This window comes from Procambarus clarkii, chromosome 51 (genome assembly GCF_040958095.1).
Source record: "Procambarus clarkii isolate CNS0578487 chromosome 51, FALCON_Pclarkii_2.0, whole genome shotgun sequence".
NCBI lineage: Eukaryota > Metazoa > Arthropoda > Malacostraca > Decapoda > Cambaridae > Procambarus > Procambarus clarkii.
The window spans coordinates 3,934,758-3,951,427 of NC_091200.1; the positions used below are offsets into that span (position 1 = coordinate 3,934,758).

General features: G+C 41.3%; 1 protein-coding gene across 5 annotated transcripts in view; it reads left to right on the forward strand.

Moving 5' to 3' along the window:
• LOC123774589 (beta-1,4-glucuronyltransferase 1) overlaps positions 1 to 16,670 on the forward strand; it is a 73,533-nt gene that overhangs the window by 43,642 nt on the left and 13,221 nt on the right. For 3 of the 5 annotated variants that reach the window (XM_045768981.2, XM_045768980.2, XM_045768982.2), the window contains exons 2-5: positions 9,219 to 10,015; positions 12,438 to 12,587; positions 13,358 to 13,565; positions 16,163 to 16,362. In XM_045768981.2, the coding sequence (XP_045624937.1) occupies positions 9,233 to 10,015; positions 12,438 to 12,587; positions 13,358 to 13,565; positions 16,163 to 16,362 (1,341 nt within the window). In that variant the 5' untranslated portion in view covers positions 9,219 to 9,232. Of the gene's footprint in view, positions 1 to 3,749; positions 3,963 to 9,218; positions 10,016 to 12,437; positions 12,588 to 13,357; positions 13,566 to 16,162; positions 16,363 to 16,670 lie in introns of those variants that run through there. The other 2 variants (XM_045768979.2, XM_045768978.2) reach the window with 2 other exon arrangements.

Below are 16,670 nucleotides of genomic sequence, written 5' to 3' on the forward strand. Positions count from 1 at the left end.
CTCTCCCCGTCCCACTGGTGGAGGGGGGAACTCTCCCCGTCCCGCTGGTGGAGGGGGGAACTCTCCCCGTCCCGCTGGTGGAGGGGGGAACTCTCCCCGTCCCGCTGGTGGAGGGGGGAACTCTCCCCGTCCCGCTGGTGGAGGGGGGAACTCTCCCCGTCCCGCTGGTGGAGGGGGGAACTCTCCCCGTCCCGCTGGTGGAGGGGGGAACTCTCCCCGTCCCGCTGGTGGAGGGGGGAACTCTCCCCGTCCCGCTGGTGGAGGGGGGAACTCTCCCCGTCCCGCTGGTGGAGGGGGAACTCTCCCCGTCCCGCTGGTGGAGGGGGAACTCTCCCCGTCCCGCTGGTGGAGGGGGGAACTCTCCCCGTCCCGCTGGTGGAGGGGGGAACTCTCCCCGTCCCGCTGGTGGAGGGGGGGAACTCTCCCCGTCCCGCTGGTGGAGGGGGGGAACTCTCCCCGTCCCGCTGGTGGAGGGGGGAACTCTCCCCGTCCCACTGGTGGAGGGGGGAACTCTCCCCGTCCCACTGGTGGAGGGGGGAACTCTCCCCGTCCCACTGGTGGAGGGGGGAACTCTCACCGTCCCACTGGTGGAGGGGGGAACTCTCACCGTCCCACTGGTGGAGGGGGGAACTCTCCCCGTCCCACTGGTGGAGGGGGGAACTCTCCCCGTCCCACTGGTGGAGGGGGGAACTCTCCCCGTCCCACTGGTGGAGGGGGGAACTCTCCCCGTCCCACTGGTGGAGGGGGGAACTCTCCCCGTCCCACTGGTGGAGGGGGGAACTCTCCCCGTCCCACTGGTGGAGGGGGGAACTCTCCCCGTCCCACTGGTGGAGGGGGGAACTCTCCCCGTCCCACTGGTGGAGGGGGGAACTCTCCCCGTCCCACTGGTGGAGGGGGGAACTCTCCCCGTCCCACTGGTGGAGGGGGGAACTCTCCCCGTCCCACTGGTGGAGGGGGGAACTCTCCCCGTCCCACTGGTGGAGGGGGGAACTCTCCCCGTCCCACTGGTGGAGGGGGGAACTCTCCCCGTCCCACTGGTGGAGGGGGGAACTCTCCCCGTCCCACTGGTGGAGGGGGGAACTCTCCCCGTCCCACTGGTGGAGGGGGGAACTCTCCCCGTCCCACTGGTGGAGGGGGGAACTCTCCCCGTCCCACTGGTGGAGGGGGGAACTCTCCCCGTCCCACTGGTGGAGGGGGGAACTCTCCCCGTCCCACTGGTGGAGGGGGGAACTCTCCCCGTCCCACTGGTGGAGGGGGGAACTCTCCCCGTCCCACTGGTGGAGGGGGGAACTCTCCCCGTCCCACTGGTGGAGGGGGGAACTCTCCCCGTCCCACTGGTGGAGGGGGGAACTCTTCCCCGTCCCACTGGTGGAGGGGGGAACTCTTCCCCGTCCCGCTGGTGGAGGGGGGAACTCTTCCCCGTCCCGCTGGTGGAGGGGGGAACTCTTCCCCGTCCCGCTGGTGGAGGGGGGAACTCTTCCCCGTCCCGCTGGTGGAGGGGGGAACTCTTCCCCGTCCCGCTGGTGGAGGGGGGAACTCTTCCCCGTCCCGCTGGTGGAGGGGGGAACTCTTCCCCGTCCCGCTGGTGGAGGGGGGAACTCTTCCCCGTCCCGCTGGTGGAGGGGGGAACTCTTCCCCGTCCCGCTGGTGGAGGGGGGAACTCTTCCCCGTCCCGCTGGTGGAGGGGGGAACTCTTCCCCGTCCCGCTGGTGGAGGGGGGAACTCTTCCCCGTCCCGCTGGTGGAGGGGGGAACTCTTCCCCGTCCCGCTGGTGGAGGGGGGAACTCTTCCCCGTCCCGCTGGTGGAGGGGGGAACTCTTCCCCGTCCCGCTGGTGGAGGGGGGAACTCTTCCCCGTCCCGCTGGTGGAGGGGGGAACTCTTCCCCGTCCCGCTGGTGGAGGGGGGAACTCTTCCCCGTCCCGCTGGTGGAGGGGGAACTCTCCCCGTCCCACTGGAAATCCTGTGGTCATGCGTACTGGAGTTGGGGGCCCAATTGGGAATATTTTCGGCGGGGCCCCAAGGTTCCCAGCCAAGTCTGTTTTAGTGTAAATATTTATTAAAAGCGTTACCTTTATATTTTGTTTAGAAAGAGTCAAAACGTAAGTGAACAACACTGTTGGAAAAAAAAAAATTTTTTTGGATTTCTTAAAACTATTATAAAAAGTCCTTAATGTCTGACTGGTATCTGTATTCGCATAATGAATTCCGCAGACATAAACATTAGCCTGCACGCTTGTGTTAGATTATGACAAGCCTTTACAGGTTTGCCTCTGTTAGAAGGCGTTTTACTTAACAAGGCTTGAAGAAATGACCCCTAGCACAGGGCCCAGTTAGAGACACTAGTCCAGTTGTCTTAAAACCGGCCCTAAATTCATGTCATAAATAATGACGACACACTTTTTTTTTACACGTATAGGGTACAGGAGTAGACACCAGACTCCTGTTAACAGGCTTAGAGCTTTTGCTTCTAATACCCCATGAATCACACAAAGGCATGAGGCAGCTTAAGCTATTCTCACCCCTTTCAGTACAACGTGTTCATACATACATAGACACACATCACAAACAATAAACATATTGCCAAACATTCTGAGAAATAAACATATACATTTCCTCCTTTACACAAGTAGTATGGTATCAGACGTACAATACCCCATGAAAGGTAAGCCATGCCTACTACCTTTCCCCCTGGAACACAACCTGCTAACCGGTTTAACTCCCAGTGACTGCTGGGTGAACCGGGGTGAGGCTTTATGAATTGGCTCCTAATCAATCCCTCCCCGGGTTGTATTACGGGCGCGTGTATCATGTGTGTGCGTGTATGTCTTGACTACTAAGCTAACTACTGACCGGGGTGCAGGGGGACATAATGAAGGAGGGGGGGGAGGGGACATACTGCAGCCCCGTCCTCCAAACAGGCCCAAAAGTGATTCCATGCACCCGCCAAACCCTCTGTTTAAGAATGAAAAACGGTTTTACACACGACTCCAACTGATTTCGTTCGAACACTTCCGGAACAAGTGCTTCACTGACGAATTTTGTTCGAATCACAACGCTGTAAATGCTTCACCCACCTACTACAAATAATCGCCAACAGAACCTAAACACCTAACCTAACCTATGCCTACATATGCACAATATGCTAATATATTATAATATTAATTTATTTTTGAAAAAAATCCCATTTTGAATTAGCAGCATGTTAAAATGGATGAATGCGTCTGTGGGGTCGACAGCTGGATGTAATGGATGAACTTAAGAGTCGAGGACGGGTTACATACTGAGGGGGGGGGAGCATACTGAGGGAGCGGAAGGGGGGTGGGGATCAGCTCAACAATGATGGAGCCGGCACACTGTCCTCCACACTTCACCATTTCTAATGCGTGTGCACGTGCACAGTTGTGTTCGTTCCCTCGCATTAACCTGTAGTGTCAAAGTTGAGGTTCAGCTCCTGGGTCCTGCCTCTTTTTATCTCTCGCTCAACTATTCGTTTAGTCCCTAAATTCTTGATACCGAATATCTCTGTCCATGTACGAAGTGTCCTATTCAATTTCTTCACCGTCTTCACACTGACGAATATGATGGCCGAGCCAGGCTTTGAATGGTCGAGACGGGACAAGTAGAGATTGACATCACGGCCACAGTAGAGGCCAGGCCGCCTTCCTATCCAGTAGTGTACCAGAGGGCGATAAGAGGTGCTGAATGTATAGGTGTATACTTGCGATAATGGTGCTTCTACTTCATGCTGATTGGTCGACTAAAAAATCGGGCATGTTGTCTTAGACTTTGAAGAAAGGCTGTAATGCTGCCAACTTGAGGGCCAGTCATAATAAATATCATTTGACCTAGTCGACCTCGGGACTGCCCAGTCGACTTCAGGTTTAGTCGCTCTGTGATCTACTAAACTTGATGATGCAACCTACCTTTCGACGGGTGTGGGTGTTAAACACTTCAAGACCTGGTAAGTACACGAGTCGAGTGGCGGAACTGGGACTCTGTACCACTTCTAGGCATTGTGCATTGCTTCAACACTCTCCCTTTTAGTACCACTAAATTTATTGCTACTGTGGCTTGGGTTTTTGTTCTTCGGCTTTTATATTTACTAATTAGTTCAAACACAGTTTTAAGCTTTGCTTATAACGCTGTGCGTAATTTAGGGGCCTAATAAAAAATAGTACTACTATCACTAAGAAATAATAAGCCTTTTTTTCATTATCATTCTCTAGTCACATCTTACCGTTGAAGGCAGGGATCTTAGAGATTGCTATTATGATATTAAACTGATATTAATTCTTAAGTGCCAGGGGCACTCTGGTGAACACGTTCATCCGCCCCTTCCCTCCGTCCTATGCCAGATCCTTGTCCTTGTATTTCTTTCAAGTGATGTATAGAAGCAGCTTAGCACTTTTTCCTGATAACTACCCTAAGTTGTCTTTGTGAGGCGTCAACTACATCGCCTGGCTTTCTTCCAGGACGTCACGTGCTCGCGGAGCCCGTCAGGAGCCTTCGTCCCATTCCCCTGCTCCAGAATAGTTTCCATGTCCTCGACACCAGAGCCTCAACTGAAGCTAATAATTATCCTGCCACTCTGCAGTCTTTAGCCTGGCAGATGTCTCACTAGCTCCCCCCCCCCCTCACTTGTTACATCACATCACTTCCTCCCTGTATAACACTGACATTTTGAGATGTATAACATTAGAAGCTATTGACAGTCGTCTTCAAATTCTCAAACCGACTGAATCCTATGCCTTTACTGATGGCTCTGTGCAGTTAGGCACTGGTAGAACAGGTTGTGCATGTGCAGTATATAAAGGGAATGAAATGATCATGACTAGTACACAGAGATTGAACAACTGGGCAAGCACGACACAGACCGAGCTATTGGGCATTTATCTAGCCACTGAATACCTTAAGCTCAATGGTGGTGGAGTTATTTCTGTGACTCCCAAAAGTGCTATGCAGTACGTAAATAACCCATCACAATGTATGTCGGAAGTAGCTTGTAATATTAAATGGAATGTAATTTTTGCCAATGATGAATAACTCTTGTATAAAATTTGTGTGGATTCCCATTCCATGTTGGAGTTGGAAAACATGACTTTGTATATCGATTGGCCGATGAGGCCTTGCAGGTAAGAATACATTGATTATGACTTTGTACTATCTAATGCAGTTATTAGAAACATACAAATTAAAGAAATTAGTTCAGATTTAGAAGAACTAAGAAATGCCCAGAGACCTGAAAGCTGCAGTATTAAAAGTTATGACAAGTTTTGTAATAATAGATATTTGTATGGTCAGCACAGTAACCGAACCAAGGCAATGTGATGTAGTCATTGCGCGAATTCGCCTTGGCTATAGACACATCTGACAGGTTAGGTGAGGCTGAGCCACTACCAGAATACTCAGATTGTAAACTCTGTGATAAACCTTTAATGCATTCACTAGAACACTACGGTTTCACATTCATCAATATAAAGGATTTTAGACCTCCTGGCCTCTTGTACCACCAACTGTGTAACTATTTTATTGACTCAGGTGTTCTGGACGACATCCTAACCATTTACCCAAAATTTGCTTGTCCATTTTAAAGAATGAAGAACAATTTTTATTTATATTACTTCTAAGCTGCATCACTTATGAACCCATCCCTGCCCTTGTGTGGCAGTGCACAGTAGAAAGTTTTTTTCACATATCCATACATTAAAACATTGATTGTAACCATGATATATATGTGCTTCAGCCTACAGTTTAGACCTATTGTCTTATGTATGACCCTCTGTCCTGCGTGACAGTGAATACCAGCATTATCCTCACTTTAATTAGACTATCAAAATCCTCAGATTAGGCAAAATTGTAATTAATTTTGTCAATAAAGATGTTAATAGTAATAATCACTTCCTCCCTGCTTTGCTATCTCTTTGCATTTCCATTGTCAATGCGGCCTCTTTATGGATCCACATCCACATCCACTTTTATTCTTCCCCCCTTCATTTTGACCACTCGTACTGCCCACAGTTGCGACTCGTGTCCATCCCTTATATTCGTCACCGACTGAGTCTGTTGTTGACATTTGCAAGCTGCATTACGACTTCCACTATCTTCCTCTGGTCAGATGCGTAAGCCAGATCTCCTGCCCCCTTCCTAGAGCAACCCGTCCTCTTAAAAATAACGTCACTTTTCGCTCGTATGCGCGCTATGGCCAAATTTGGACGTAATTTGAAATGAAATACTCACAAAAGTGACGTACTGTTCCGTTTTCTGTTTGAGTCGTCCGGCTTACTCGGCAAGCTAAGAAAAGGAAACTTTCCATTAACGTTTTTCATATCGTTTTGAAACTTTATGAGAATTTCCTGCTCACCTAACCTATCAGAGGACCCTTAACTTACTGTTGTTGAAAAAAAATTCCCAAATTTATTTTCACTTTTTTTTTCATTTTCAAATTACGTCCAAATTCGGCCATACGGGCAAACGGCCAAAAGCGACGTTCTTTTTAAGAGGACAGGTTGAACACCTTGCCCCCTCCGGGCCCATTTTCAATGTTTATTTACAAATGCCACCTAACCCTGATTTCGTAATTTCCAACTTGGTTACCTCTCGTTTTTCCTGTATCCTTCTTTGCTTATGCATTGTTTGTCTATTTTTCGTTCTTACAAAAGGTCAAATATCCAATGGAATATACGCAGCTCTTTTTTTTTTTTTTTTTTTTTACAAATTTTTCTGACCTTCAGCTTGAATTTTTTTTTCTGTTTACAAGTTTTTCAGACTTTCAGCTTGAAATTTCTAATTTGTGTGTGTGGACCTGTCTCCAGGAACCGGTGCTTGGTGGGCTTAGTCACTTTCATGGCTATGCCTTTTGTAAGCTTACCTCAATCTTTAAAATGGTTATCCTAGCACCGCTTTTCTTTTTGAATCCGAATGATGTTCACTTTCTTCCCTTTTTCGTCGAACATACATTCAACTACTACTCGCATGTTCGTGCAGGTCTAAAAGCTGCGTAATTACATTACAGCAGATTGATGAAGAAAAGGACCTTGGAGTCAAAATCCGCTACTCAATGACATTTGCACAGCCGGAAGGGGCAGCAGTAAAAAAAAAAAAAACACTTGGAATAATCAAGACCTTTAAGTTATGAAGGTACTGATTCAATTGTATAAATCTCTAGTGCGCCCCCATTTGGTTTATAGTATCCAAACATGGAGACTTCATCTTCAGAAGGATATATGTGCTTGCACGGATACTTTACACTTGGTTAAGCTCGTTCCTGATAGCAGCTCTTAAAGATCCTTATTGACCTGTTATCATATATTTAACTACAGGAATCATAAATAAAACCATTATTAAAAATAAAATGCGGAACACCAGTTTACTCTGTGAAGGGCACAGATAAAATACACCAGTACAGACAACCTTAACAATTAATAATGTTTATAGGCTTATGACCACTAACACGTTAATATATACAGCTTATTAATAAATCACATGAATACCAGACTCATAGCAACACGTAAAACACAAGAAAATTAACTACCCCTACTTCAAATGAACAAATCCACAAGGGCCGTGACGAGGATTCGAACCTGCGTCCGGGAGCATCCCAGATAGTGCCCCTACTTCAGTGTCACGTCAGTTCAACACCTGACGCACATTCACCTGACGCACATTCACCGAGATTTATTATTGACGGGAAGGGAAGTGAACTATCGGGGGTAAGCGCTAAGCCCTTACGACTATATAGCACTGGGAAGGGGTCAGGATAATGATTAGGGATGGGACGGGGGAGAAGGAATGGTGCCAAATCACTTAGACGGTCGGGAATTGAACGCCGACCTGCATGAAGCGGGACCGTTGCTCAACGCTACTCAGATAAATGTAGCCACACACCATGTAAATATAATCCCATAAGCTCCACTTTATACAGGGATACACACTGCCATACAGTTCTAAACATAAGTATATAATATATTAGACATGCAGGCAACAACAACTCGTATAATTATACTAATTATACTGTAAATAATATCTAGTCAGTGACACGCACATCTGGTACCACTGACTCTCACCTCGGCCCGATCGTGATAAATACACGTTCAACACAGGACCACTTGTAGCCCCCTCCCCCCTAACCAACTCTTATACAATATAATACAACAGTACAAGGCAACCGCAATACAGTTAAATGAAATAAGAATATGGTAACATAACTTTATGATATGAATATCATAATTGTGGACAACTAATACATATTTAATTGAGGGAGGATGAAATGTATAAATATGCATAATTTGAATAGTTAGTAACTAGGTAAATATCTGGATCATAACACTGCTCTGGAGAAAGTGCAACACCGGGCAACAAAAATCATTCCAGAGCCTAAGTCAACTCACGTATCAGGAATGGATTGAGGGCCACAGGGCTAACACCACTGCAAATACCAGGCATGACGACGGATCTCAACGAAACTTTTAAAATGGTGAACAATTTGAAAGCAGTTGATCCTGGAAAATTGCTTTAAAAGGTCAGATGTAACACAAACAAGGAGCAACGGTTTAAAGCTTAACAAACCACAATGTAGGATTGAGAACAAGAGATGCTTTTTCACCCGTAGGGTTATAGACCCATGGAACCGCCTACCAGCTGAAGCCGCAAATACCAAAACTCTGCTAACCTTTAAAGTACAGCTGGAAAATACCATAAAGACAAATGGGGGGACCTTCGACAAACCGCCGGCTTCATGTCCTCGTCGAGGTAACTAGTGTTAATGGCTCTTGGGTAAAAACAAAACAAAAAAAAACAGGAAAATTGGCAAATGAAGTTCTCTTATCTTAGTTAATCTTGGATTAACAGATAAACATAAGAATTAAGGAATTGCAGACTAAATTAACTTATAAGCGGGATTAATTACTCGTTTACTGGATTGTCCGCATCTATTAACATAACACCTGTTGATCAGTTACTAAAAGGTTTTTAATGTTTCAATGTACCCTCATGCTAGTCTTAACAAGCCTCGTCTTCCTTAGTCCGACAAAAATATAAATTCGCTGTAAACCTTGCTGGTCCATTATAATTGCATTGAGACAGGATGTCACCTACTGTGACTGAATTAATGCTCTGTTTGTTAACACGTAACTTCCTCACATTCAAGAATAGAACTGCCACATTACCTGCAGGTTAGTCTAATTAATCTTTTATCAAAATATTACATTTTTTATTGCAGGTTTGCTGTGGAGAATGGCATCAGCACGAGTGATGATAGTGCGTGGATCCCTGCTGTTGAATGCTGTGCTGGTACTGTACCTGTGTCTCTCATGGCTGTCCACCACGCCTACCCGCCCTGGATCGCTAACAAGAGACTTCTCTTTAGGCACACCCAATTCTCTTGATGGCCATCATGTTGGTTTGGGAGTCATAGAATTTAATGATGGGGTTAATACCAACGGTGAGGGTGTTAGCCAGAATTATGTTCCTCTGGAATTACCTCCACCTGAAGCTGTGGGTAATGGGCTGAGTGATAGTGAAGTAAGAGACATCTCTCTTGGTGGACGTCGAACACTCGGGCAGTTGCCTGAACAAATACGGCAGGAAGGTGTGAAGAAGGTAGTTCAAGGTGACATAGAGCCAGTGCCTCAAGTAGGTGTAGAGCAGATACCCCAGACTGGAGGTGTAGAACAGGTACCTCAAGGTGGTGTGGAAGCTCCTGTAGGGGAACAAGAGGAGCCTCCTAGGGAGGTCCAAGAGAGTGCAGGAGTGACTGAGCAGCTAGTTGCGGAGCCTCTTGCTATGGAACCTCCTGACCCTCCACTGGATTCCATGGAACGCAAGATATACCCAGACTTACGAGAGTGCTCCACCAGACCACAGCGTCCTTTCTACTACCAGCGGGGTGACTACTGGGTCTTGGAGAATTATATTCCTGCTGCCCTTTCCTTTCGCTGTGATGAGTCCATCACCTACACCACTCATGCAGACTACACCTTTCTTGATAACCTAGAACCTCTCACCTCTCGCTGGCAGGTCAGTTAACATAGTTTTAGACTTTATCCCTCTACATTTGATAAAACGTTTCCATAGTTTGTTCAGTTGATCTCTATTTGTACCGTATTCAGAATATAAAAATATTCAATCTTCACACACTACAGTACTTATTAAAAAAAAATACAAAAATATATTTATCATGCTGCACAATGTAAGGAATCTACCATACACTAGTACATACAACAATATACTGTAAACGAAACCACACCAAGACACTTTAGGGATTACATATCTTAAGCTTAATATAAATATATGAAACAGACCTGTCTGTATTTCTGATGTGTATTCCCCAAAATATATTTATTTTGCATATTTAATAATAATAATATAGAATATAAACCCGCCCCTTGTGCATTTGTGAAATTTATGTAAGGAATTTACACCTAGTCTTTTGCACTCCTGAGTGCTTTGTCAAGGTCTGAGTGTGTGATTAGGATGAGACTTGCATCTCAATGTCTAATGAGCTGAGATGCAATGTCTAGTGCATCTTTGCTCATTAGACGTTGAGATGTAAGTCTCATCCATATCACACACTCGGATCTTGACAAAGCACTCAGGAGGGTGTGAAAGATTAGGTGTAAATTCCTTACATAAATTTAACATACACAAGTGTGGGGTTTTTATTCTATGTTATTATGTCTGTAAGAAGACATTACCATTACTACTACTACTACTAATAATAATAATTGATTTTTTTTTATAAATCTGCAAATACATAGGTACAGTACTGTCTTTATATTTTTTATAAAACGACTAATTATTCGGTGTTTCAGGTATACTTTAATGTATTGGTACATTTTAGGGTTGTACTTAATACTATGAAATGCAAATTATCATTAGAATGTAAATGAAAATTAATATATTTTGCAAAATGAAAGTTTTCTAGTGATACGTAAATACTGAAGGGCATCTAAGCCTGTTAATAATAATAAAAATAAAAAACTTACATTAATTAGGCTGTACTATAGCTTTAGGTAACTATTATAAAAGTATATTTACAGTAGAATATTTAACAGTAACAATACTGTACCCGCTTTTGATCTTTTCCAGTTGCATTTTAAAATTTAACAGGTTTGGCATTTACAGCTTGGGTGTGTAGATAGTTCCATAGGTTTATAACCATGTGGTTAAAAAAACATCTCCTGTTTTAAGTCTTGCTCCTTATTTGTGTTACATCTGACATTTTAAAGAAATTGTCTGGGATGATCATCCTCTAAATTGTTCAATATTTTAAGTTTCAATGAGATCCATCCTGTCATGCCTGGTTTGCAGTGATGTTAGCCCTGTGGCCCTTAACTGTTCCTGTTACACAAATTGACTTGGTTCTAGAATGATTTTTGTTGCCCAGTGTTACGTTCTCCAGAACAGCTATGTCCTTCTGAAGATGAGGTCTCCATGCTTGGATACAGTAATTCAAATGGGGGCACATCAAAGATTTATAGAATTGAATTACTGTACTGGACCTTTTCCTTAAAGCAAATGGTATGCTTGATTATTGAAAGGGTTTGGTTAGCTTTTTTGACTCCTGCTCCTTCCTGTTGTGCAACTTTCAGTGAGTGGAGAATTTTGATTCAAAGGTCCTTTTCTTCATCAATCTGCTGTAATGTAGTGTTATTAATTTGATAGTTGTGGCATGGGTTGCTATGCCCCACATGCAAATTCTTGCATGTGTCGACATTAAAGAAACATTTGTCAGTCTTTTGGAGTTCATATAGATCTCTTTGTAAGGCCTCAATATCATTATTATTTCCTACTTTACCATAAGTCTTTGTCATCTGCAAACTTGATGAAGTGGTTCTCATCTATATCATTGATGTACAGTACAGTACAGTACTGTATATGACAAAAAGGGTTGGCCCAAAAATTGGACCCCCCTGTGGTACCCCACTTACCATATTTGCCAGTTAGATTCATTGCCATTTAATTCATCCCATGTGAAACATATACTACTTGATGTATAGCTTTCATTTTTAGGGATAATGTTTAATATTATATTAGATGTAAGCTGACATATATTTATCTCTAGACATTTAAAATTCCTGACATGTTTCCTTGGTTTGATAAATTACTTGTTCTGCTGCCAAGTGGGCCTGCATTCTGAATACTTATGAGCCAGGATATTGTCGCCTTGGTTCGATGCAGAGTTTGTGACAGTTTAAGGAGTAATCAGCTTAAACTCATTGTGAAAAGAGCTTTGTTCTTTTCTCCTGATCATGCTATTCTTAATGGATCATTACCATTTGTGACTTTTATCCAACGACAGTAAAGAGCTAAATTTTCCTTTTGCATATATGAAATAATTTTTTTCAGATATATTAAGTTTCCATTATAAGATGTAATTAAGATCTGACTTAAGAGTATGTATATACATGTTGTACATTGCAGGATTTGTATATTTCAGGGTCCTGTAAGTGTGGCAGTGTATGCACCTGGGGATGATTTTAATGCCACCATCAACACTATTCTTTATCTGCGAGATTGCTGGGCAGAGGGCATAAAGAAATATGTCACCTTCCATCTATTTTTTCATGTTTCTCATACACCTAAAAAGGTAAATATTTAGTTACAGTAAGTATTCCAGTGAGTTGTACCATGCAGATGTTAGTTGACAGTCCAGATTCTATTATGAATGTCATATTTCCAGTGTAAAGCAGAAGAGTAGATGCCTTTTATAATTGTCATTCAAAGTTAACCACTCGACTACATTACTACTCAATGCAAGATTTTGCTGACTCCCAGCTAGGATCAACACAGTCAGAATAGGTTGATTGCACATTACAATGAGGAATGCCTCAAATTGTTCTTGCCAGATCATAATTGGTCAGTAAACTATTGCCACAGCATTAATAACCCTATAGATGTTAATAGGCCTTGGGCCCAATACCACTACCTAGAGTTCCTGCAGTCAAAGTGTGTAATTTTTGTTTGTTTTAATTGTATTTGGCAAGTTTGACAAACTTTGAACCATATTCATAACCATATAATGTAGATGATATTTTATTTGAAGACAAGAGAAGTACAATACATAAAGCAACTGATAAGCAGAGCATTTCAGGCATAACCTAAAATAATTTGGAGAATAATATACAAGTGTAATGGGCTAACACTTAACACTAAATGAGATACAATAACATTTTTGAATTGCTGAAAAGAATTAAACTGACAGTTTTTAAGATGTATTTAGAACCTGCAGTTTTTACAACAGTAGAAACAGAGTAATTAATATAATAATTGTTCCACTCAGGTTCCACTCACTTACATTTGTCTATATTCAATTGTTCCACTCAATGATTTATACTCAGTGCTATGTTAATTATTTAGCAGGTTCCATCCAGTGAAGAGTTATTGAAGAGGAAGACTGACTGTGCCCTGGAACCCCCTCGTTGGACTAACATTACTACATACAGGCAGCAAAAGAAATTGTTGTATCCTGTCAACATAGCGAGAAATACTGCTAGACAAGCTGTTCAGACCTATTTTGTTTTTCCATCAGATGTAGAATTGTATCCATCAATCAATTTCATTCCAGGTACGTTTCTTAATTACTGAACTAGAATCCTTTTGATACATAAAGTTCAGTACCTTGGAAGGAATCTTGTTTGCACTGATTTTTTTTTTTTACGTAGGAAGACTATCTTTAATTATGTTCTGCAGAGATTGAAGAAATTCATTCCTTGATTCTTCCACAAAAGTTTTATTTATTGTGCATCATCAAACTTTACACATATCTGCATGTATGTCAATTGGCTTATTTATGCTGGTTTTGTTTTCACTTAATATTGTTGGAATGACAACGCCTGTCTTTTTTTCTCTCTTAAACCTCATATTACTTTAATATTTACTCTTTAGTATTATTATACTGTGTTCATATTCCAGATTTATATAAAAATTAACTTAAGAGCATAATATAAAAAATGGCTATGAAAATCATAGACTATTGCCTACGTTTATGTTTATGGTTTTTAGTAGATTTTTTTTTCCCAAATCTGTTTTGGGTTGATCCCTCATCACCCAAACTTTCCTCCTCATCGTAGAGTGTGAGCTTCTATCCCTGGCTCTATAGGTATGGGTGGGTCTTGGGGGGGGGGGGGGGGGAGGAGGTTGAGGCCTGGTGCATCTTTTTAAAAGATATAGCTGCACCTGCACATAATTTGGGAAGCTACTGAAGGCTCCACTAGCAACATTCCATACTGGTACTTGATTTGTATGAATTCAAATATCATTGTAATTAATATTATACTAATGAAATATAAGCAATGCTAGTTAATAACAAAATTATCATTAACTAGCAATGATAATTGTATGTAATAATGATACCATTATCATTATTAAGGTTGCAGCTAAAGCTAGTTAAAGAAAATGTATACTGTACCTCAGAAATAGATTACCTATTAAAGTAGAAGGTATTAATCTAGTAAGATTTAACTTTTTGTAAATCCATTAATCAACAGGGTAGTCTACTGGACACAACTGCTTTAGTTTTCTTTCAGTAATAAGTATACTTCTAGGTCTGATGTAATGTGATGATTATTTTCATAAATTTATATAGGGTAATGGAGTTTGTTTATAGCAGCAGCTTTTGCCTCTGTTTAAATGCCTCAAGTTAGTGTTCAGGCAAGTCTTTAAGATTTAGTTACATCATTGTAATTTGACCCTTAGACCGCGCATATTACGGTGAATATAGGGGGTATAATTATGAAAAATATTCAAATTATGTAAAAATAACTTAAAAATGTTAAACAAATCTCCAACTTATTGGCTTCAGTGTCGTGAAACAAATTGATTTTAGACGAATTTTTGAAAAATAAGAATATTTTATTAAGGAGAACAGCTCCTAATAACTGCAACTGAAGCAGTAATAGAGAGATGCAAGCACCTGTCCGACACTCAAAGAAGAACAATAGTAGTAAGAAGTGTCCACAAAGTGGATATGCAGCTGGTGCCTTTATATCATTGCTGAGTAATACATAATAACACAAATAATAATGAATAACTATGTTAATATGATCTATTTTGTTATATATCATATAAATACATTGCCCAATGTTAATATGTTACTTTCATCAATGTCTCAAAAAAAATATTTTTAGGGGATTTTTTTTTTTCAAGATTTTACTTTTTTTCTCCTTTGTTTATTATCTGATTCTGTTGTAACCTTTACATCCTGGAGAATGCATATGTTTTCATAACAATTTGAAGATAGAATGAAATTGGCCTACAAATAAATCGGTCACAGCTCGCAAAACTTGGAACTATTAATTTTTTGTGGCTGATTTTTTCTCTGATTTCAAACTTTTTCTTTGTCTCTCTAGGTTGTTTTGATAATTAGGGACCATATTAGGGCTTTTTCACTTATATAAAGTATACCCTAAATATATCCCCCTAAATCATTATAATCCTATATTTTGAGTTTTTTGTGGACTATTTTTTCTTGACTTCATTTCAACACATAGTGACCTACAACTTTCACATATTCGAGTACGAATGCCAAACAATGTTTATTAAAACATACAATTAAATTAATGAATTAAAACTACCCTTATTCATTGTTGATAACTTCAACTTCAATTATCTCTAAAACCAAAGTTTCAACTTTGAGTGGCTTCTAAAATTCCAGTTATTAACCGATTCTCACTATTTTGACATATTGTGTGCTCGGCTGTCTATTCTACAATCCCATCAAAATGGATTTTTCATAAACTTTATACATTTGGAGTTATAATTTTTCTGGTGTAAATTTGCCGCATATTTCAAATGCCCTATTGACAATTTTTTTTTTACAGTAAACTATACTGAAAACCTATATTCTAATTTGATGAAGATCATATGCTATTCTGAGAGAATAATTACATTAAATGAATAATTAATGATGGTTCATATTTTTTATTCTGAATTGAAAATGTGAAGTTTTCAATTCTCAATTTTAAAATTAATTTTGATTCTCTTAGTTTTCAAGTTACGCTGTGATCATTTAGAAAAAGTTGGAGCATTTACCTAGTAAATTATGCAAAAAAATATTGGAAAGTGTTTGTGCAAGTTTTAAAAACTTATGTTAAATTATTTGTTGTCAAATCATTCATGTATGTATTGTGCAGTCTAAGGGTTAATGGGTTGGTTATATTTCAGAATTCTTCAAAATGCTCAAGCAGCCTGATGCATCCAATACAACAAATCAGAGAGTGTTTGTCTTTTCTATTTTTGAAGTAAAGGAAAATGCAACAGCTCCAGAAACTAAAAGTGAACTTCAAAAAATGCTTAAAAAAGGAGATGCCATTCCTTTCCACAAGAATGTGTGCGCCAAATGTCACAATGTACCAATGTCTAAAGTAAGTGAATATTCTGCTGTTGCTGAGTTATGTATTTGTTTTATATATATATATATATATATATATATATATATATATATATATATATATATATATATAATATATAATATATATAATATATATAATATATATATATATATAATGTATATGTATATATGTACTCACCTAGTTGTGTTTGCGGGGGTTGAGCTCTGGCTCTTTGGTCCCGCCTCTCAACCGTCAATCAACAGGTGTACAGATTCCTGAGCCTATCGGGCTCTGTCATATCTACACTTGAAACTGTGTATGGAGTGAGCCTCCACCACATC